This window comes from Anguilla anguilla, chromosome 9 (genome assembly GCF_013347855.1).
Source record: "Anguilla anguilla isolate fAngAng1 chromosome 9, fAngAng1.pri, whole genome shotgun sequence".
Classification (NCBI taxonomy): domain Eukaryota; kingdom Metazoa; phylum Chordata; class Actinopteri; order Anguilliformes; family Anguillidae; genus Anguilla; species Anguilla anguilla.
Window position 1 is genome coordinate 49,821,804 of NC_049209.1, and position 23,154 is coordinate 49,844,957.

At 46.2% G+C, this 23,154-nt stretch overlaps 2 protein-coding genes across 4 annotated transcripts; both read left to right on the forward strand.

Moving 5' to 3' along the window:
- Positions 1 to 200: 200 nt before the first annotated feature.
- On the forward strand, positions 201 to 10,890 carry map3k7cl (map3k7 C-terminal like). Of its 2 annotated transcripts, none has more exons than XM_035434992.1 (5): positions 201 to 748; positions 1,448 to 1,531; positions 2,651 to 2,709; positions 6,836 to 6,951; positions 10,252 to 10,890. In XM_035434992.1, the coding sequence occupies exons 2-5, from the start codon at positions 1,456 to 1,458 to the stop codon at positions 10,430 to 10,432; spliced, it is 432 nt and encodes a 143-aa protein (XP_035290883.1). In that variant the 5' UTR covers positions 201 to 748; positions 1,448 to 1,455; the 3' UTR covers positions 10,433 to 10,890. The 2 variants fall into 2 exon arrangements, with proteins under 2 accessions (XP_035290883.1, XP_035290882.1); XM_035434991.1 differs by having other exon boundaries at positions 202 to 768.
- A 2,196-nt stretch (positions 10,891 to 13,086) lies between these two features.
- On the forward strand, positions 13,087 to 22,838 carry bach1b (BTB and CNC homology 1, basic leucine zipper transcription factor 1 b). 2 transcript variants are annotated; one of them, XM_035435096.1, is made up of 5 exons: positions 13,087 to 13,253; positions 14,816 to 15,067; positions 15,547 to 16,803; positions 18,923 to 19,129; positions 19,760 to 22,838. In XM_035435096.1, exons 2-5 carry the CDS (start codon positions 14,828 to 14,830, stop codon positions 20,153 to 20,155), a joined length of 2,100 nt encoding a protein of 699 aa, XP_035290987.1. In that variant the 5' UTR covers positions 13,087 to 13,253; positions 14,816 to 14,827; the 3' UTR covers positions 20,156 to 22,838. The 2 variants fall into 2 exon arrangements, with proteins under 2 accessions (XP_035290987.1, XP_035290988.1); XM_035435097.1 differs by lacking the exon at positions 13,087 to 13,253 and adding an exon at positions 13,306 to 14,580.
- Positions 22,839 to 23,154: the final 316 nt, after the last annotated feature.

Below are 23,154 nucleotides of genomic sequence, written 5' to 3' on the forward strand. Positions count from 1 at the left end.
TATTATTATTAAGCTTATGATGTTTATGATTATGATGGTGGTGGTGATGATGATGATGATGATGATTATTATTATTATTATTATTATATCTTTGTACAAAATGTCTTACTTGTAAAATATGTTGTCATAGTAACTTCATAAGCAGTGTGTCAACAGCAAGGGCATAATGAGCAGAAGAGAAAAAGACTATTTTTTGCTCGAGTAATTAGCGGAGCCTCATTCTGGAGCACTGCATCATTGCACAGCTATTGCATCGCCGCTGCATGGCTGTGTCACTCAAAGCTGATTGGAGCGGTGGACATTTTTCTCGTCTAAAGTCATGCTGTCTGAGCCATTTAATTGGAAACCCACTGACAGACGGGGCTACACCGCGCGGCATTCCGTCGCTGCCAGACGCTGATTGTCTTGCGCTGAAGTCGCGTGGTCCGTGAACATGTTGAAGGGGATTTGGCTGAGCGGCGTGAATAGTAGGCTACGGTCGGGGCATCTCGTGAAGACTTCTCTGTGACGGTATACCGTGGGGTGACTGCGACGGCAGGTGCGCGCACGCAAGTGGGGACTGACAAAAACCTCGGCTTCTCCGTGCCAAAAAGAAAGGTCACGTTTGAATTGAACAGCGCGGACATTTCCTAAGTCCGGGCAGCAATAGTTGTACAGCTGGAGTGAGAAACTACTGACATTAAGAAAATCGAATAAAGGGGGAAGTCTAACCATAATTTCCTCTTATCCTGTGGTACAGTTCTCAAGGGTAAGCTTTTCTGTTCCGAGGTAAGCATGTGTTTATTCATTTATTTTATTTTGCCTGTATTGGTTTGCATCCATGTAGTTTGCAGTTGTGCTGATACTGCATCAATTGTAGAGTTACAGTCTTCCATCTTTCAGCCTTCTGCTTTAGCAGTCTTGTCAGGTCGTGTTCCCCTTAGATAGCCGGAACGAGGAGGACTTGTGCCAGTATAGCCTGTGAATGAATATTCCATTTTATTATAGCTATTTACGATACGCGCGATAAGTGGTTGTGTTGACGACGTGCAACTGCATGATGTAGCCTACTAGATGGGTCAAGCTACCGTTGAACTGCCTGTGAATTCCACCACTCTCTCACGAAGTCCACGTATAGCCAGCTTACTGTAAAGTGGCAAACATTTGGAAACACGAACACTATTTACTGGGTTTTCACCTAGGCCATATTTTAAGACAGTGTAGCCTATATGCGCCGATGGGCGAAGAGTACATTACATATTTATTTAAAAAGCTAGCGTCATATTTGGGAATCCAGTGTGGGACAGTCCCGTAAAATAAAGAGTATCCTGTTTGTTATTGTCTGTCAATATGACAGTTAAATTCTTAACGTCACTTGATGCTGAAGCTCCAGTTTAAATAGAGAAGCGTTTCGTTTGTTTCTGTTGTGGCTATATATCTGCACATCTGGTATCCCCCTTTCTTCCAGAGGTATAAATGATCACCTCAACAAGACGAGTATCTCCTGACAAACCCGAAGTTAGAATCGCCTTCAGCCTTGATGAGCCCAAAGGTGAAGCTCGTTCACATGTTTACACACACGCAGAGAGAGAGAGAGGAGGAGGAGGAGGAGGAGGAGGAGGATCCATAAAACATTGTTGCAATGTTGAGTTACTGTATTCAATCAAACATTATGGGCATGTCAGTTAAGAAATAGGCTAAAGTAAGACTCAATGAACGCACGTGACAATTCGCAATTGTGTTCTCCCCTAAGTGAAAGGCACCCTTTCCCGGCAGAACTGCATGTACAAAATTCCTCTCACCAAGAGAGCGACTCGCACAATCCCACGCGAGGCCATGCATGTCGCACGCGTGTAACTTTAGTCTTTTTTTTCAGCGAGACAGGTGGTCCCTCTATTTCGGTAGGCTTCGGCATCTTAAAAAACAAAATATGTACCTAGCTGCGCAGTGAGTCTGTCAGGGCAACAGTGCTGTCAAAAGTGTTTTACAGCGTTTCGGCCAAATGCTCGCATGGCAGCTGCTACTCTGGCAGTCCAGCGTCAGGTTTCCCCTTTAATAACTCGGGGCTGTGTGATTCACTCGTTTGCTTTTGGAGTTCTGACCTATATTTAAAGGCGTTTAACACTTCACCTTCCACTCGCGCGCGCCCGGTTATCGTTTGCCAAGGCAGCGTGGGACGTGACGTCAAGTTGAACAGGCCCAGTCCGTTCGTGTTCCCATCACACAATAGCACGGCAGTGTATTTATTTATTTATTTATTTATTTAATTTGAGCTTATCATGGAGGTTGTGGCGTTTTTAACGAGCTATTAGCAAAACCAGAAAAGTAGAGTAAAAAAAAGAAAGTGTCAGATTTTTTTCTTTACCCATGATGGTTGCAGCTATGAGCTTTCAGTCCTGTTCGTACGCAGTGCTCTCATTGTGCATAAGTGTCCCTTTGAGGTAGTCAATGTCAAACGGTCCATCGTACAGTAAGGATTCCAATATACCACTGTCCTCTCACTGTAAGCCATGACCCCTTGTGTCCATATTTGCATATCCAAACCGTTTGTTATTCCTGTGATACGTCCATTGTGCTTGTGTTTCATTAGAAAAGTCACAAAAGCAAAGACTATTTATGTTCGTGCCCGTCATCAGTAATGAGTTGTACTTGTTTTTTTTCGTTTTCTCAGAGCTGAAAGATGACGAGTTGTTACTTACATCCTTCCCTGGCCTGGAACAGCAGCTACAGGTTAGTTACAGTCTCCTACGACACTGTGCACCTCCTCAGAGGCACACTGCTCTAAGTCCAAGGCGCTAAACAGTCGCTACGCTGCACGCCTGCAAATGAACCACTGCTATGTTGCACGCTTACTTCTGCATGCATGCAACAGTGCACATTTCTCCTCACGCTGCAACTGTGAACACCTGCAGTGTCTTTAAATGCTAGCACTGCTAATCAGAGACACAACTACACACCTGCAACGCCGTGCATTGGAAAGACTGGAGCACACGAACTACTCAGTAAAGCCCGCACGCTGAAACTCAGACAGGGCACCTTTATTCAACAAAACAACGTTTTAGATCCTGTTCGGACCTTCATCGGGCCAGGTGGCAGAAGAGTAAGGAGTCTTCTTGGCTAAGCACTGCACAAGCCCCAGGGCCTATTGATAGAGCAGGACTCTGGAAATAGTGCTGTGGTACGGTATTGCGCAACCCAGTGCAATAACTTCGCCGTTCTGTTCCCATTCTCAAGATTCATGGCGAAACAATGTCGGAGGGTGGCTGGGGAGGTTCGGGCCCGAAGCAGTTTACAACATCCATTTATGGGGTCCTGGGATGATGAGGGAGAGAGAGAGAGGGAGGGAGAGAGGGAGAAGGAGGAAGACAGAGAGAGAGCGAGGAGCCAAGAGGGAGCGAGTGTAAGAGGGAGGGTCAGAAGAGAGAGAAGGCGAGAGAGAGAGAGAGAGAGAGAGGGAGGAAGACAGAGAGATGAGAGAGGGGGGGCAAGAGGGAGAAAGTGCGAAAGAGAGGGAGGGAAGAAAGAGAGAGAGAGAGGGGGGCAAGAGAGAGAAAGTGCAAGAGAGATGGAGGGAAGAAAGAAAGAGAGAGGGGAGAGACAGAGAGAGGTGAGAGAGGGGGAAGAGAGCGAGAGAGAGAGAGAGAGAGAGAGAGACGGGGAAAGGCGGAAGTTCCCCTGCCTCTATTTCAGACGCTGTACTGTCTTAACTCTGAATGAGTCACCGTCCCTCACCCTGACAGTCAAAACACTGAACACCCCTAAGGGTGTTCATTTCAGAAAGTCACCCCCCCCCCCACAAATAGTACAAGGCTACTAGCTTGCACCATGTGCCAGGTTCTTGCATGGTTTCCCTTATGCCCAGCCTCTATGTCATATTGCTTTATGACCACTAGGTGGCAGTAAAAAAGTTAAATAAAATAGTACACAAACACAGACTGACGGTCTGTGGGCAAAGTCCTATTGACCATCAAAAATGCCAAGTTGAATATACCGCAATACATTGGAGATATGTAGATGTTTTGTACTGTAAAGCAGCATAATGTATTGCAATATTTAGAGTGGCGATAATTTGTTGCTATGTAAAGCAGCAAAAAGTAGGAATTTTTTTTAACCTTTTCCCACCCACTATCCCCCCGGAGGGATGCTAGCGCTATGTAAAATTAGCACGGGATCCTAGCAGTATGAAAAGTTGCATGAATATGAACATGTACCATATGTATTGAAAGATTAGACTCTCGTCTTTTCGGCCATGGTCATTAAAATTTTTTAAAAAAACCGCCTGTCGTAAATACAATCCAGGTACTATTTACGGTAGAGTTTAAAAAAGTAAATCTTAGAACATGGTGTTTCCCTACCTTCAAAGCAGCCTGGTGGTTCAAAAATGTAATAAATCATTGAAAACTTTATGTCCTTATTCACTGCAAGGGTCTAATGAACAAATATAGTCACTTTGTTTTATTAGAAACGTAAACCAAATCAAGATACGGTCGAGAGAACAAAAAAGGGGGTTGGGTGGTAAAGCAAGTGGTTTCCCCACCTTATATATTATTTCGCATCAAGCGAAAACAGTGAAAACGGATCGAGAGGGTTACAGACAGAGATGGGATCACCGCACAGAGATGACCAGGCCAGGAGAACACAACCCCCAGCCACCTGGGAAATTGAAATTTGATCTCGTTACAGACTGCGAAGTGGGAAAAAAATAAATAAATAAATAAAAAGAAAACAAAAACACACACCTATATTCTCTGTCGAGGTGCGGACCAAGGGTTCCAGAAGTAACACTCTCAAAAGAAAGGTCGCACATTCCATTTCCTCCAATATGGTTTTTTTTTTTCTTTTTAAATCGCATTAATCTTAGACTAATAATTTTTTTTTTTTTTTTTTAATTAAAAAAATAGTGGAAATAGTGTTTAACCCTTTTTATTAAGTTTTACCACCTGCAGGCTGCAGCAGATATTTTTAATTTTTCCTGTGAAGGGAGGGCATTATTGCGTCAGAGTGGCTGTTGTGGCGTGTAAAACACTGCGGGTATTGAGACGCTCAGAAATGGGAATTAAAATTGAGGAAAGAGGCCGTGGAGGATATATATTTCGAACCGTCCTGCATCATCCCGAAAGCAGAAGTCAGAGGCCCACAGAATATATGAGTAACTGTTTTTTTTTTTTCCACGTGTCAGAATGATTGTTCTCTGAGCTTTGCCTCATCTTCCTCTGTGTGTGTGTGTGCGCGCGCGTGTGTGAGTCACATGCATCTGTATGTGTGTGTGTGAGTGTGTGAGTGAGAGTACATACTTATTGATTTCTTTCTGTTGCTGTTGTTGCGGTTATTGTTATATGTTATGACATTTATAATTATTCTTTTAATATTACTATTATCTTACATTTTATTTATGTGTATGCTTCGGCAATACTTACGTTTGTATTTCATACCAATAAATCAACTTGAATTGAGAGAGAGAGAGAGAGAGAGAGAGAGAGAGAGAGAGAGAGAGAGGGGTGTGTGTGTGTGCGTGTAAGCGTGCACGTTTGTTGTCACGTGCACGCGTGTGCTCTTTTTAATAGCCATTCTACGGATAAGAAGTGTAACTCAATATAGACCCCCCCCCCCCCCACTATGTCCAGCATGCTGTGGGCAGGGCTACTTTGTCCCACAGACAAAAACAGGCAAACCCCTTCATGTACACCAGCTTCCTCTTTGCTAGTCCTTGGGGTTTTTCTGCCCTTTTCCCTGTAAGTTGGAGAAGCCGGACTCACATGGAAATATTGAGAGCGTGCCGCGCTGTGTCTTGTATCCGCTCGCCAGGCCTGTGGGGGTGTGTATAGCTGCTTTTTCGCCGCATGGTACCGGCTCAACTAGACTGGACTCTACTCGACTTTTTGGGTTATCCATCGGGCAAAAAGTTGTGGATAGTACCTGGTACCTGGTTCTTTTTTGGTATCACCTCCGTTGAGGTTCCAAGCGATACCAAAAGGTGACGCGAGGACACTGCGGACTGCTGATTGGTCAGAGCAACGCGTTTCATGCGGCGTCGCTAATAACGATCAGCTACATTGACGGGGGCACTATCTGCAGTGGAAAGCGAAGTAGCCTACCTGGTACCAAAAGCGAGTAGAGTCGAGTTGAGCCGGCACCATGCGGTGGGAAAGCAGCTTAAACCCATTAGATCACCAAGGGGGGGGGGGAGTTGTTTTCAGAAGGCAGTCTGTAGCCATCACTGGCATTTTGTTGCCCTGTTCCGGTTCCCATTGTGCCTAACTTTCAATAGCCCTGTTCTGAACACACATCCTGACCGTCCCCCGTTAACCGGCCCTTGTACCCACACTGCTCTCCCACTCACTCACCACCCCCCTCCCCTACCCATTTAATTTCAGTTCAATTCAAAATGCTTTATTGGCATGAAATTTTTATGTATATACGTTGACAAAGCTTTACAATGCTTTACAAAAGGCATTACAATGAATGTAAACGACAGTGTAATGTCATGAATTGTAAGCAAATAAACACATGCATAAACTAATGAACAATAATAGTTAATAAAAGAACAAATGACATTCTCTCTCTAGGTATGAAAGTGTATACCTCTAGCGACGGTGAGAAAGCTATGTTATTTTGTATTTGCGTACGAGCCTCTGTAATTAACTAGTGGGTTGGATTTGGATTGAATTTCTCTCTCTTAGTTGTGTCTCTCTCCCTCTCCCTCTCCTGCCTCCTCTCTCTCACTCTTGCTCTTTCACCCTCTTTCTCTCTCTCCGGCTCTCTGGTTTTCTTTTTCTTTTTGTTTTACACTATCACTCTGTTTCACTCTGCCTCTCTCTCTCTCTCTCTTTCTCTCTCTCTCTGCTCTTCTCCCCAGCCAGTGGTCCCCTGTCAGTCACTGAGGGAATCGGTGCAGGTGTACAGGGACCACTGCAAGATGGCCACCGAGTTTCACCAGGTCAAAATCGAAATTGCCCAGCTGGAGGATCGAAAGTGAGTCATGTCCCAGAGGGTTCCAGGGATGGGGGGATTGGGGGTGGGGGGGTGGGGGGGGGGGGGCTGTTTGTGTTCTATTCATTGCTCTCCATTCTCCACCTGCCCTCACAAAAAAAATAAATTTTTTTTTAAAGAATCCACTCACAGATAATCAGTTTTGATGGTGTCCGCTCTCTCTCGCTCTCTTAGCAGGATATTAAATGTCTTACTTTTATCAAAACTCTCGGGGTTTAACGATGGAAAAAGATCTTCCAAGGGCAAACGGGGGCCGCGTCGCGCTCAGTGAAGAACGCGGTTGGCATGGCGACGCGTCGTGTTCTCCTGCCCGTCTCGTTCGATGGTGACGCGCCATTTTTATTTCTCTTTTTTTTTTTTTTTTTTGAGTTTGTATCGTTCGATTTTTCGGTCGCTTCGGGTCGATTTGGCGGGAGTCTAACGGCCGTGCCGATCGGGGGGGGGGGGGGGGGGGGCATAACCTTGCGCTCGCCATGGCGACGGGAAAAGCAGGTTATTATTAGAGTTCGGGGCCGTATGTATGCATTGGGTTACAGTCAGATTTAGTTCTGGGATTTAGCCGGGTCAGGGTCAGGGTAGCGCTCGCTATTAGGGTAAATATTACTGCCTCCCTTAATCCAGTTCCAAATACATCCACGGGTCTTAGTCCCCCAACTCCACTCAGCTGTGCTTGCCATTACCGTGGCAACAAAGGAGGGGTGGGGTGGGGTGAGGTGGGGGGGGGGGGGGGGGTGCTGGGTGACGGCACAGAGACATGGGGGGGAAGGGTGTCATTCTTTTACAGTTTGCCAAAAGAAAATTCCAAATATGAGGAACAAATTTAGCGTTGTGCATTTCAGGAAATGTTTTCATTTGGCTGAAAATGCCACGCTGTCATTGTGAGCCACTCTGGAAAACATAATTCTCTCTTCCTCTATGCAGTGTAATCCCCTCAGACGCCGACACACCCCCACTTGTACACACACTCACTCACACGCCAACATAAAGCACACTTTGTTCCTCTGTCTCTCTGCACAGAAAATGAAACTCATGTCTCGCGTGTTCCTTTGCGCATGTTTCCAGAATATTCTGTGAGCGGGATTACTTTCACTTGCTTTGCCTTATTTACTGTTATTCTGCTGGCTCAGCTCCCTCTCTCTCTCTCTCTGTGCCTGTGATATATGAAATAAGGATGCTCCTTAAACTAGCTGCTGGGGATTAAGGCCTTACTGGTGTAGATATATCCATGCTACTGGTAAACACGGTATCGCAATGTTACCACCATCTCTCTCTCTCTCTCTCTCTCTCTCAGAAAACGATGAAAAAAAGAAATTATCACATCTCCCCGTGTCCAGCAAATTCTCTCCTAGGGGTGTCGCCCGGCGTGGGACAACGACGAACCGCTTAACAATCTCCCAGAACACACTTCTCTCTTTCTCTCTCTCTCTCTCCCTCTGTCTCTCTCGTGGTACAAGCACAGGGAAGATGCAAAACGCCATTCAAATATTTCAGGAGTGGAGTAAGCGCGGACGTCACCCCCCTGAAGAGCTAAGGGCGCAACCGCTTCAGAAATTTTAACAAGCTGGCAACGCCGATTCCGCCGGGGCTTGCTTTTCAACAGCCCCAATACTGGAGGCTGATGCAACGCTGCGGTCGGCCGCACTTCCTCGGACCCGAAGTCCCTGCTGAGTGACAAGGGGGACTTCCTCGCAGGCCACGTCCCATTGTTTTATAAATAGACCCGTGTGTCACCGTGACAAGCACTTGTGTACAGCTCGGCTGCTGGAAATGCGCCTGTGTTTAAATGCGCCGGGACTGAAACAAACAGAGCGCGCGTTCGCTTTTAAGTTTAACGGCATTTCTTTTCTTTTCTTTTTTTTTAAACGGGGTCCGACACGTGCGGTCTCGGTTCCCGAAAGTGAAGCGAAGCATTCCCTTATCGCCGTGATATTGTCCGTGCTGCGCTATGCTATGCTCACAAATTAACTCATAAAATCGCGGGTTATCGGCTGCCTCCGTTCTCTCGCGGTCCAGCGGCTCATAGGTGCGCAGTAGTTGCGTTGGCGGAGTGCGCTGCTGAGGCGTGTAGACTGCAAACACCACGTCGGCCATAGGGGGCGCTCTTGCCCTGTCCTGCTGACTGAAACCCTTCCTCCCTGGACAGCGTCACACACTAATCAAGTGCCATCCTGTGGAGCCACCTGCCACAGTTTGCACACATGTAGCTCACTCACCTCAGAGCTCATAACCCGGAGAACCGGCACACTATCACAGGAGTGCCCAACACTGGCAAAAAAGCTTCATTTTGTGTTTCAGTTTTCATCTGCAGGAAAATTAGGCCACTGAAACAAGGTGTTTGTACTGCGCCTGATTAAAACACGTCAAATAAAGAATTAACCCAGGCCTGATTGACACAGTTCTGTCAGTGGCTTGCTTCCACATCCGCATCTGTACGCTCTGTGTCTTTTGTACCCTAAAGGCTCGGATATCTGTGCTTTTATTGCTTAATGAGGAACACAAGAAACACCGTGACTTTGCATTTATGACTTACACAGACCGGTTACGCCACTATTTTCTTGCGGCCTAGCTAGAGCTGCAGCACAGCTCCAACTGCAGCACAGATCGATCCTGAGCGGTGTGCAGTTGTTTTCCCATCATTCTTTCCTCTTGGTTAATCCTCTCGGTTCGAGGCGCATGTCTGTGCATTTTGTTTGGCTGCTTGCACTCCGCGCAGTCCTGAGGGTCAGGTTTTTTGTCTTGGAACTCTTCCACATCGATTGCAACACACTTTGCTGTGACTACCCGCTCACAAATAATTGCTCCAGTACAAAGGCCGGGGAGGGAGGAGACCGCAGACTAATTCGCCGTCGTGCCAGGTCATCGCAAACTGGTTCACGGCCCAGACGACTGAGGGAACAGCGCACGGTTTGTCGAAGAGCTATTAAACTAGGTTGTTAGTCACAGCCCCCCCCCCATTTTTTTCCCCCCACAGTTCCTGAGAATGTCCAAAGAATTTTCCTTCTTTTTTTGCCCAAAATTCTAAGTAAGTGTTCTAGGGCTCCATGGCTCTCAGTTCCCGGTAGTGATTGTGACATCAGCGTTAGAATGTTCAGTTGAGGAACATTCTAAACACTTATTTGTGACCTCACACCTTAAAGGGTTAACCCAGAAGTGCACTACGGCTCCCTTGATGGGACATAGTGATTAATGGTTCTTTCCCGCAGGCGAACCTTTTGAAGTGCGAAGTACGATGACGCAGAGTTCGGCCTCGTTAGCGTTTGCGTTTCACTGCTTCTCGCGCAGGAGGGAGCTGATCGCGGAGCTGGTGGAGGACGAGACGGCGTCCATGGAGATCGCCCGACTGGAGGAGGAGTTTCGGGTCCTGGCCGAGGAGAACCACACGCTGGTCACGGTCCACAGCGAGCGCTCCCAGCAGCTGGAGACGCTCCGGGTGCTGAGTCAGAAGAGACCCGGGTCTTCCTGACCTTTGACCTCCGACGCCCCCCTCTGCCGTGCCCCCCTCCTGGGGAGGCTCCCGTGTCGAATCCACAGCGTGAGGGTGTGGTCCAGACTGCCGTGCAGGGACCCGGGGGGGCCCTTTTATCGGAGGGGGGGGGTCCACGGTCATTTTATTGCCTCGTGCATCTTTAACTGATTTTTGTTTTGTTTTTTGTTCAAAACACATGGGAATATATTGATTTCTGGGTGTCTGTTGGATACTTGTATTAATACCTAGGTGTGCATTTTCCTACTGAATTGTATTAGTGTAAGTGTAAACGGGAAAGAGGCTAATCGCTTCGTGTGCTTGACCTCTGTTTGTATTGTACATGAAGAACCTTGGGCTGTTGATTCTCCATCAAAGGGAAGACAGTGTATTTGATTGATAATTTGAAAATGCTAGTCACAGTATTAACTCTGAATAAAACTCATGTGAATGCGTTAGTTCTTGCGCCTGGACGATTTTCTCATTACATGAGAAATAATATTATACAATTATAATCAGAGGAAATGATAATTCTGCAATGGCTAAACATAGAGTTTAACAGTAGGCCAACTACCATTTAATGAAGGTCAGTTTGAGTTATGGGTTAGTGACACACTTCTCTATATTACGTGGTTAGTTCATCTAATCAGTCTCATAAAATTAAGTTTAACCATGTAGAACAGACCAACATATGCATAGCAAAACGAACACAACAACAGACAGCAGTTTAAATTCTTTAATCAGGTATTAAAGTTGCGAATTTTTGGTGTGTTTTATGCTCACAAAGTCACAGAATCCCACGTGTGTTTACAGGAACCTGGTTGGTGGATTATTTTGGTACACAAACATTTGATTGGCTTGTGGTATTGGAGCTGTCAATACAACATGGATAGATAAACATTAAAGCAGTAATCGACGGTTTAAGCCTGTGAAATCTGGCTCCCCATTTCCTCCTGAAAGGGGTGTTCCTTGACCCAGGCTGGTGCCTGATTGATCAAGCCGATAGTTTATTTCAGGGTCACAAGAGGAAGGGGACAGTCTCGTGGTCGAGGAACCAGAGGCCACAACGTTCCTGTGTGTCGCTACACGACGTTACATAATCCTCTTTGGGTTAAAAATATACAAGGGTTACATTGCATCACATATGCTGTGAAAGGAAAAAACTTTAATAGCTGCGACTAGTTTTATTAGTTTTACTAGTTTTTATGGCTCCAGCACCCCATATGACCTTGCCCAGGGTAAGCTGGACGGACTAGTCAATTATTTAATACTAATTTGTCAGAGGGAACCTCATTGAATTAATGAAGATTTGTTGGAAGATGAAACCTGGGGTAAACACACGGTTGGGTGTTATTAAGGTTCACTTGATCCCATTAAACCTTTCTACTGGGAATTTGCTATTGGACAAGAACCATTTATTCATCTTTTTTTAAGAATACAGCACATCATGTTTCACAATGGCAGCATCTCCTACAATTGCGAAATATGTGATCAGATGATCTTTCTTTTTCTTTCAATTCCCAGGAAGTCATGTGGATTATGCCAGATTCTCCAATGCTCAGAACAGCGTGCTCCAGAGAGCAGTACCCTAAATTTATTACACCTTAAATAGACACATACGTGCGGACAGAATTTTGCATTTCTTTAACCATATTCTATAGAGGTCCTGAACAAAACGGTGGCCGCAGATTACCAGTCAAACCACTGGGATTGGTCAAGTACAAGTACGTGCCCCGGATACGTATAACCAAAAAGAAGCTATCTTTTGGATGGTTTGCATTCACAGTGAATAAAATAACCAGCGTATTGTGTCAGCTTCTCCTTTGAACTAATTTAAGAACATGGGATGAATGAATTCAGACTGTGACATCACAATGAAGTTTAATTTCCTCCTGCTTCCAAAGCTGCCGTCACGCATTTTATTTGCATATGTAGTTCCATGTCAAAACGGAGTAAACTGATAGCTGCACTCACATCCCTCCCAAACAAGTGAAAAAAGCCGAAAGTTTGCGCGAAATCAGCGACAAATTTAGAAAGCTTACAAACCTTAGTTTGTATTGACTGGAATCCCAGCCAGCGCTTGTACCAACAGTCAGGTGTCGCTGTGCTCGTTAACAAGGCAGCTCGCAAAAAAATTAAATGATGAATTATGTTTATATGCAAATGAAAATGATAATAGAATGGATACAAGCACTGTATAGGCTAACTTCCCCAAATTAAACAAGCAAATGGAAAAAAATGTACTAGTAACGTAAATATAGGCTACATTCATAATAACAAATAGGCCTAATGCCTACGTGAGTTTTCCCCCCATATTGTTAATAGTTCATTTTCCGTAAATATTATTATGCCTAAACATATTTGGATGTACAAGACTAGACTATTCATTTACAGTTAAAGAGAAGCCATTCGATGAACTAGATAGAAAACAGCAAGATTTCGAGTAGGGTGAAACGTGCCATTATATTTTAGAAGTCAGATACGTTATTGGTTTTCCATTAACACTTTTTAAAATCATAACCTATAATAGGCTAGTATAGTAGTATAGTCTACCGGTTATCAAAAGGCGGAAGTAGTGTTCCGGCGATACACGGGATACAATTTGACAGAGGGCTGTGGAAAAAAAAGAAGGGAGGAACTGTGCGCGAGTGGGCGGATAGGGGATAATTTGTCTAACGTCACATGATCACGGCTCCGAAAGAAAGGTTGCTGTCAAGCATCCCTTTAATTAGAGCGCACGCACGCAGGGGAATGTTTACCGCGTCCGTGAGCGGGTCTCCGTTCTGAACACCCAGGTAGTCTCACCGACGTGATACGGCAGGTGAGTAAGCGCCGTCACGGCATTAGCCTACGCTTGCCCTGGCCGCATCGAAAGTGCGCGGTGCTGTTATTTTTCCGAAGGAACATGTTTTCTTAATAGAGAACCTTTATAGCCGGAAAGTATTGAGGCATTTAAAATTACAGACTATATATTGCGTTTCTTTGTTGTGGCGGGGCGGAAATTGTGAAAACATTTTAGCCAGAGAAAGGGAAATCGTATTTTCTACACGTGATATTCGCCTGTTTTACGTGGCTGAAGTGCACTTCTCTCATAAATCGTGTGCATATGAATGAGCTGCTCCACTTTAAGTCTTGAATCCGTTCGAACGTTGCCGGGAGTTGTATCTTAGAGATACGCCCGAGTTATACTTTGCTTCATAATTATAAAAATCAGGATATGAATTGTAAATGTGATAACACGACAAATCAAATAATGAAGGTCAAGATTACTGGTTCTAGGAAACATAATAGAAATAAGGTAACTAGAAATGCATACATATAAGATAAATTTTATAGTTTATTTCCTTGCAGACGACGCCAGTTCATCTTTACACGTAGGTTTAACTTGGAATGCTCCGAGACGCAGTAACTAGCATGTTACGCCAGGTCAACAACGTCGGATAGACATTGTCTTGTATAATGTTTCACTAAATTGTAATTTGCCAGGGAAACCGAGTCTGTTTGCCGTAGCTGATAAAAAAAAAACGTAAATGCCTGGAAATGCTTGCTCATCCTTTATCAGCAGGAGCGCGTGAGTCAGCAGTGTACGCTGTTACAACACGGTGCATGACTTGACAGTACCCAGTTGAGCTTATAGTGTGTCCTAGATAAGGACTTTTGGCCTGCGGTTATCACGTTCCGTGTCGCTACAATTAAGCATTGAATACCGTCCACACAAGTCCCAGCGAAGACAATATGCTATTTAGGGAATTTTTAAAGTGTCAAATGTTTGTTTTTGTTGGCTGAGTTAAATTGAATCCCGCAGGCAACGTGATTGCGCACATTGCACCTTCTTTAAATCTATCGTATTGGTCGGACACTGTGAGTTTCTTTTAAAAATAAAACAAACAGTAAATCAGCAGGTTCATTAGGTTAGCAGGTACAGTTTTAAGATATTGCTACATCATAGTGTGACGAAATCACTAACCTGACCAGTGTTCTGTATTTGGTGTGTCAACACTGGTGTCTGCTATTGCCCCCATTAACAAATGATCACTTTGGTCTTGTTTTTAGTGGAGGGCAACCCGAGTTATTTTTCCTGTGTTGAAGAATTTTCCACATGCCGATGATTTTCAACCACTTCACTGAAACCTGTTAAATAAATAAACGTAACTTTTTTGTCGCAATGGTTAAGGAACATTTTCCGCATAACTGGTTTCTGTGAAGTGGTAATCAATGGGTTATTAGCCCAAAGCAGCGGCGCCCATGGCAAATCCAATTGCTTTCTTCCTTATTATATGCTACTTTTAGATTTAATATTGGATTTTGGTCAGATGTGACGAAGAGTTGTTATCGTGAGTGCGTGTAGGGAATTCATTAATAAACTGTTTGTTTATTTTGCAGATTTTTCGCGCCATGTCTTTCGAGAGCCCCCGGTCTTCGGTGTTCACGTTCCAGTCGTCGGTGCACAGCTCGCACGTGCTGCGCAGCCTGAACGAGCAGCGGAAGCGGGACGTCCTGTGCGACTTGACGGTGGTGGTGGAGAACAAGGGCTTCCGCGCGCACCGCTCCGTGCTGGCCTCGTGCAGCGAATACTTCCACACACGCGTCACTAGCCTGGTGGGGCAAGGCCTGGTCGTCACGCTCCCTGATGAGGTACAGCACTGGAGGGGGCTGTTTTTTTTTTTTTGTTTGTTTGTTTTTTTTTAAAACAATGGTGCACCTCATTATTCTTTTTGTTGTTATTTTTTGTGTGCACTGCACATTTCCTACAAACATGCAAAACCTAAATAAACAAAAAATCATCACACAGCTACATTATAAAGTGCATGGGGGCGATTGCTCTGCAAAACAATGTTTAAATTCTATTGTTTTGATCCTAATCTAAAGAAGATAAGCAATCCCTACCAAAATAAAACACCCATGGATGACTCACACTCTTACATTCCAGCCTGCTACACAGTTCGAAATGTACAGTGTTAATTCAACACCTAACATATGAGTCCAATAGTCAAACATATGAGAGTTGATTTAACACTGAATATGTGTAGAAAATAAAGCCGTTTGGATTCTTGTGAGGATGTATAACTCATCTGAGGGGTCCTGTGAATGACAATCTTTTCCTTATTTCCCAGGTTACGGTGGAAGGATTCGACCCGTTGTTGGAATTTGCTTACACAGCAAAGCTCCTCTTCACCAAGGAGAACATTCTGGAAATTCGCAGGTGCGCCACCATTTTGGGTTTCCACGACCTGGACAAGGCCTGCTTCGACTTCCTCATCCCAAAGTTCTTCGACAGCAGCAGGAGCGCTCAGGCCATCCCGCGGAGGGTGTGCTGCCGGAAAAAATTCTGGCGGGAGAAATCGGCGAAGCAAGGGTCCGGCACCGATGCGGACGCCACCACCGCCGCCGCCGACGATGAGGTCATCGAGGTCAAAGAGGAGAGCAGGGACGTGGAGGAGCTCGTGGGAGAGCGCGACCCCGAAGCGACGGCCCCGTGCGCTAAACCCGCGAACGATGCCCCGGGAAGCCTCGGCCTGGGCTGCTCGGGCTGCCCTGCCGTTGCCACGCCGACGGACCCGGCCCTGCTCTGTCTGAAGTACCGCAAGTTCCAGAAAGCCTGCGGGAGGGAGCGGTCCGGCAGCCCTCAGGTGCCTTCCTCATCCTCCTCCTCCTCATCCTCATCCTCGCTGGCTCCGGCCGCCGAAGGGCAGGCACCCCCTGTCCATCCCCGAAGGCAGGAAGGCAGCGGATTGGCCAGAGCCGTCTCCGGGAGACGCAAGTCTGAGGCGGACTCCACGGCGAGCGAGAACGAGGCGGCGGCGGTGTCCGTGCGCCCGCCCCCTGCGCTCGCCCCTCTCCCGGGAAACCCCGATGGCGGCGGCAGCGGCGGCGGCGGCTTCGGGGAGGCACTGGATTCCGGGTGCAGCCCGTCCGTGGGGTCAGCGGGGGCGGAGCCAGACTGCTGCACTCTGGGTACTCGCTTTCCGCCTTGTGCCGCCGGACAGGAGGAAGAGGAGGAGGAGGAGGGTGGCGGAAACCATGCGATACCGGCCGGCTCGGACCTGGCGCATCCCAAATTTTCCAGCGCCCCGGGTCAGCAGGGAGGCGGGGAGAGGAGCACCGTCGAGAGGGAGGTCCCCGCACACCTGGCCGAGAGCTTCTGGTGCGCGTACCTGGACCCCCCCGGGGAGTCCTCCGCGGGCCCGTCGGCAGGCTACCGCTGGTGCAAGCGGCGCGTCCCGGCGCCGGGGGGGCTGGACTGCCCTTTCCTCCGGGACCAGGGGCTGCCCCAGGCGGGGGGGAGGTCCTACGACTCCTCCCCAAACTCGGGGGACGACTCCGACACGGAGGGGGCCAGCGTGTGCTCCTCCACCCAAAGAGCACCCGAGGTGAGTCAGTCTTCAAGAGGGGGGGGAGGGGGGGGTGTCGGGCGCGCCACACCAGGAAGTCACCGTCGAAGTGCGAAAAGAGGGCATTACGAACGAGGAAGTCGTTGGGTTACAAAGCGTACCCTTTGTTGTCGGGCTCGAAAGCACGGGTGTGGTTCTGACTGTACTCCCAAACCTCCCCCCCGCCACCCCCGCTCCACCCCTACCCCCGCCCCCGCCCCCGCCTCCGCACCCGCACCCTAACCCACAAGGAAAGTTCTTGGCCAGACCTGGGCTGACGACATGCTTGAAATATTTTTACGCTTCAGATGTCAGGAAACAAACCTGTGGATTCTTGAGACTTTTTAACCAAACTTGTCACTCAAAACAATTTACCATGACATGAAAGAAAATGTTTTTGTTGTTTTTAATACGTGGAGGGGGGGGGGGAAGGGGCGATTCTTTAAAAATTTTAATCTACAGGATTTCTTTTACTGGTGTCTAAAGGGTTAGAATATTTCAAATAATTAACCAAACATTTTGTCACCCAAAACTTAAAATCGCATGAAAGTTCTGAACCGCGGTGTAAATTCATGTTTCTGTTAAAATTGTCAGTGATCTGCAGGAATTACACCGTGTTTGAGTATTTCAAATAATGATTTGACCTCGTCTTGACTCAGAGCGATAAAGAGGCTATTGATCAGGAAGCTGGGGGGGAGAGAGCAGTCCTTAACCCAAACCAGACGCGTTAATGATTAGCCGCGTTGTGAGTTGTGACCTCCTTTTCCTGAATGATACACCCCCGTATGCACCGTCTACAATGCGTGGGCATGCGCTCCCAACAGATCATCTACTCTAAAAATCGGTTTATTACGTTTGTTTTGTATCGTACTCTTCCCATTAAAAATATTCCCAGAGCACGTGAGGAATCTGTGGTAGACATTGCAGTACATTCATTTAGCACAGGGATGCTAGAATCCAGCCCTCGAGGTCAGTAGAGCTGCTGGTTTCCCTTTTTTAATTTCCACCTGATAGTTAATATTTGATTGATTGCGTTTTAGAGTTCTGTCACTGATTGGTCGAAATCATTTGCTCGATAGGGGGGGGAGAGTGACACCCAGCAACACTACTGGCCACCAGGGTCAGATTTGAGCATTTCCACTTGAGCAGATGTTCTTCTAAGTACATCTTCGGGTGTTTTATGAGCTACAGTGCAGTGGGTCGGGCGTATCTTACAACCATCACTGTGACAGTTACCAAATTATACATGATAGAACAGCTCTCTGCTGTCCGATTCCAGAGATATGAATTGTTTTGGAATAGTAACAGGGTTGACCGGTCTCTGTAATAGAAGAGGTGCTACACTGGGTTGAGTGGGGATGCGGTGGGGGTTGAGTGGGGATGCGTGGGGGTTGAGTGGGGATGCGTGGGGGTTGAGTGGGGATGCGGTGGTGTTTTTGAGGTACACTGGAGTGAGGCCTTTTTAAGCTTGGTACGTTAGTTTAGAAATCTGTCTAGGCTTTAACTGCCAGCCAGTGGAGATATGTGCTAGAATTTGTGCAGTGCTATGCAGCCATTTTCTACTGTCGGCAGGATTTGTGCTGTTGCTTTTTTTAGGTGGGAGTCGGGGGGGGGTGGGGGGATTTGGGGGTAGGTTGGAAGCAGCACTGGCTGGAGTTGAACACTGTGTCTTGTCAGGATGGAACAAGTGCTTGGATCAGCATCATTTAAGAGCAGGATGTTCTTTTGCTGAATTCTCTCTTTTACTATCTATCTGTCTATCTATCTATTTATCTCAGCATCTAACTGTTTCAGCATGACAAAAACAAAATAGCAAATCACCACAAGGAAACATCTGAACAATCTAGTATCTTCCCGAACGACAAATGTTTTGAGGATTATCAGCAGCAGGTTTACACAGCTGAACAGGGGAACACTTGCACCAACAAACGTTACATCAAAACCTGAACTCAACATTCACAAGGAGGTAAAAATTCAGTGTCCCTACGCACTCTAATGTTGAGCTATCAGATGTCCAAAGGAATCTTTGCAGAGGCTAATAGCGGAATAGCTTGGATGAGGTATAACACTCTATTAGGGGCCACATTTATACTGGTTCCCTCCTGCACCTGGTCCACAGGTGCAGCTGCCCTTCCCAGTCGAGCAGATCGTCTCGCTGAGCCGGAACGACTTCCAGAACGTTCTGAAGGAGCACCGGCTGACCCGGGAGCAGCTGGACTTCGTCCAGGACGTCCGACGGCGCAGCAAGAACTGCATCGCCGCCCGTCGCTGCCGCAAGAGGAAGCTCGACTGCATCTACAGCCTGGAGTGCGAGATCGAGAAGCTGGTGCGTTTCCGAAATAAATAAAATAAATAAATAAATAAACCTGCTGCCGTCCCAACCCCCCCCCCCCCCCCCCCCCTTTAGAGCTTCACTATACATGTGTTTATGTTAGGGTATCGGGCTCTTTTTCCACAAAGCAGGGTTACTGAGGTAGCTGGATAACTGCACTGAGTAAAACCCGGAACCCTCCCAAATCTGGAACCTGGACTGAAGTACAAAAAAAAAAAAGAACTTAAAAAAAAAAAAAAAGAGCTGTTCTGGGTTTTACTCGGTGCAGTTATCCAGCTACCTCAGTAATCCTGCTTCATGAGATTCCACCCCCTCATTAAAAACAAAGTAGAGAAATTCCTTTAAGTGGGGATGGCTCTGCCAGTGTGGTCCGAAGACTGAGCCCTTAGTCAGCAGATAATGAAATTAAAAAGTCTTAGGAGATGGGGTGGGATGAAATGCTGCTGTATTCATAATGCCTAATGTTGTTTTGGCCTGTGTGTGTGTGTGGGTGTGTGTATATGTGTGTGTATGTGTATGCTTGCGTGCGTGCGTGCATGCATGCGCATGGGTGCGTGTGTGCGTGTGTGCGTGTGTGTGTGTGTATATGTGTGTGTGTGTGTGTGTGTGTGTTGCTCCCCGCAGCGCTGTGAGAAGCAGACGCTGGAGCAGGAGAGGACTCATCTGGCCCAGGTGAAGCGGCAGACCTGGCAGGACATCTCGGGCTTGTGCCAGAAGGTGCTCAGCGAGGCGGCCCTGCAGCCGGAGCAGCTGCATGTGCTGGCTAAATATGCCACCCCGGACTGCCCCCTGTCTTCCCTCCTCGCCCCCCTGACACCCCCCTCCGCCTCCGCCTGCCCCCCCGTGGACCCCTGCCCAGGTGAGACTCACAGAGACCCACAGGTTCCCCTCCCCCCGGAGCCCGCGCCGGCAGCCAATCACGACAGGACTTCGCCTGGCTCCGCCCCTGGTGGGCGTGGCCTCTGCTCCATCGCAGACGTCTGTTTGGACATGAGCCGCAAATGTGCCAGGGATGAGTGACAGCTGTCACTTCACCACTCGGCCTCCTCTGTTTTTTTTTAAAAACAAATTCCTTAAACAAATGACTGCATTTTTTCAGTTAATCACAAAAATATGTAATTACAGACACTCAGGTTTTTTTGTTGTTGTTTTTTCATTTTACACACTGTATGTGTTTTTTTACACACTTACGAACATGCATTTTAAATCTAATCACTACTACGGGCACTATATCTCGAATTACTTCCCGTCAGATCTCATTGCTTCACTTTTCTGAATCATGCCAGGTGTTCTGAAATATATGCCACTATTTCTAGAAATATTTGCAAACAGGTCCTGTGTTCTGGTATAAGACGCCATCAGGTATTCACAGTCTAACTAAAGTGTGGTCATCTTTCAGGGGAAAATAGTCACCAGTTTACTGGGAAAGTGACCACTGTTGATGGCCATACTTCAGCCATCAGTGAAGAATGTTTATTGTTCAAAAATAGCACCGCCTGGTCATTAGCATGACCAGTGAATTTACCCTGGCCGTACGCTTAAACAAACAGACCTCTATGCGTCAGTGATTTCTGGTCTGTCGATTAGGTCTGATCTCACTGTACAATCTCAGGACCAACAGATACCTCAGTACAGCATCAACTCTGTCTCTGAATGTGTAGTCTTCTTGCAGGGTAATCACTGCTGTTCTACCCAATTGTCAAACAATGCACAATTTAAAATGGTGAAAAGGTGTTATGCAATCCACCATTCATATGCTGAAAATGGCTACCCACTACCATCCCACATTGGGTCTGGATCTCTATAATACTCTGATTTAGAACCACACGGTGAACTGAACTGTAGGCCGCACCTCTTTTCCAACACAAATGTGCTTATCCTCGTTCATGTAAAGAATGATGGGTAATGTAGTCACTATCCTTTAGAATCCTTCATGTGTGCCCTCAGGGTTAGGCATTTCCATAAAGTACGATGATAAGCGCACCTTTTTAACCGTTTCAACCGCGGATCTTTGGACAGTCGGGTGGCAGTTCACTCATAGGGATCAGGGCTGAAATGCTGCGTCCGCAATAACAACAGTCACAGAGCTTTCAGAGAGAAATCTGCTGTCTGCAGCACCGTACAGCGCCTCGGGTGCGTTGACAGCCATTTTGTTACCAGAGTTTTAGGAAAGCTTTCCAGTTTTCACAAGGACATTTTTGCATGCAGTCCGGCTATATGCCCGCTAACAGCCTGTCCCAATTGTACCTCGAGTCTCTCCTCTTGGGGTGCAGGTCTCAGTAACGGGGTCATTTTGGGGTGTCACACTCACAGAATCAGAGATCGTCCTTGTTTACTACTTATTTCACATTCACATTCATTAATGAAAGTATTTGTGTTTTAATTCTTTTTTTTTTTCGTAAGCACTTTTTTTTTTTTTTTTTTACAGTCTTGTATATGATGTGACTCTTTCAGATTTTTGACTGTATCCGGATTTTAAAAGCAAACTCAAAAGTATCACAGGGATTTCTATTTATTTTTAATCTGTGGAAGATGCAAAAATGGCATCGAAGATTTAAACCAAACAATGGGCACCAGCGCTCGTATTTCTCTTATTGTTTAAAACGCTGTTTAAGGAACACTTATGCCAGGTCACATGGTACCATGCTCTGTATGTACTTCCTGGTTTGGGAGTAGGAGACAAGGTGCACAAACGGTGTAAATCCATAAATGATTCCCAGTGGCTCTCCTTACAGTTTGGATTCTCATTTTTCCACATTCAACCGCTGTGACCTCCTTTCCTTTTACGGTACCAGGGATGTTTGCGATTCGGTCGTTGCGCTGGCAGACTTCCCGAGCTTGAACACCACAGCACTGCTAAACGTTAGCCAAATGGAAATTCAACGGACTGCCCGAAGACAACGTTCAGTTGTGCAGATTAGAGACGTTATTCCAGAGGGTTCCATAAGATTTTGCATGTGAAATTATCTGCAAGGTTATACTGTCTTTTTTTCATTTTTTTTATTTTTTATTTAAATCTCCTGGTGTAGAGGGTTCATCATGATATTGCCACTGTAAGAGGTAATATAGGCAAACCACATGCTGGAGCGATTAAAATAATTCATTGTTTACTTTCCGAGTTTTATTTCAGTTTAAGTGTGTATTTTCAGTTGGCCCAGGTAATTCCTAAATGTGTTGAAGAATATTCGACATACTAAAATTTATGACAACAGCCTGGACAGGGCTTGAGGTTTTGAACCTTTGATCCAGGGATCCCCACCCATGCTCAGAGGCATCCAGGGGGACCCCCCTTGTACTTTTAAAATGGGTATTTTAAAAAATGGTTTTACATTTTAAAATATTTTCCCAAAATGTATATATAGTTAATCCATATCAAGTCTGGCCAGGGACCCCCTACAGTACCTTCACTGACCCTGTTTTTTCTTTTTTTGTATGTTTTTTTTTATGCAGTGCATAATGATGATTACAAGTACATATCATTTGAAGACTCAATTAAACTGTCTGTTCTTTGCAACTGTTTGAAGATGATTGTGTGTTAAATGTTTAGTTGTGGTTAAAAAATATTTGGTGGCATTGTTCTGATGAGGTGAATAATGTCTGCAAGAAGTAGCTGGGCAAACGCCCTGGGTTTAAATGCTAAGGGGTTAACCTGCTCATAGATATAACATTACTCCCCGAATTATATATACACCCCACACCCACACCCTTCCGTTTCATTTTGTGTGGCCTCTCCGCCAATTTATTGTCTGGAAGAATTTGTTAATTAAATTTATTAAAAATAAGACCTGCATGCTTTCCTAGTGACTCGATCCCGACAATACTAACGTTTTAAGCCCGAGGGTGTCACTTTCATTTTGGATGAAAAGATCATTTGGCTTGATTTCTTATTTGTAACTCGCAGCGCCTGGAAGTAGCATCAGCGTCCTCTAGTGGTCATATAGAGTAAGCACGGTAAGGAATTACTAAAAAATAAATAAAAGAAAAATAAAATTTTTTGGGGGGGGGGGGGACATGACAAT

Coding starts and splice junctions, on each gene's coding strand:
- map3k7cl (XM_035434992.1), top strand. CDS start 1,456: ATGATCACCTCAACAAGACGAGTATCTCCTGACAAACCCGAAGTTAGA. Junction 1,532..2,650: donor CAGCCTTGATGAGCCCAAAG/GTGAAGCTCGTT, acceptor TCGTTTTCTCAG/AGCTGAAAGATGACGAGTTG. Junction 2,710..6,835: donor GCCTGGAACAGCAGCTACAG/GTTAGTTACAGT, acceptor TCTTCTCCCCAG/CCAGTGGTCCCCTGTCAGTC.
- bach1b (XM_035435096.1), top strand. CDS start 14,828: ATGTCTTTCGAGAGCCCCCGGTCTTCGGTGTTCACGTTCCAGTCGTCG. Junction 15,068..15,546: donor TCGTCACGCTCCCTGATGAG/GTACAGCACTGG, acceptor CTTATTTCCCAG/GTTACGGTGGAAGGATTCGA. Junction 16,804..18,922: donor CCACCCAAAGAGCACCCGAG/GTGAGTCAGTCT, acceptor CCTGGTCCACAG/GTGCAGCTGCCCTTCCCAGT.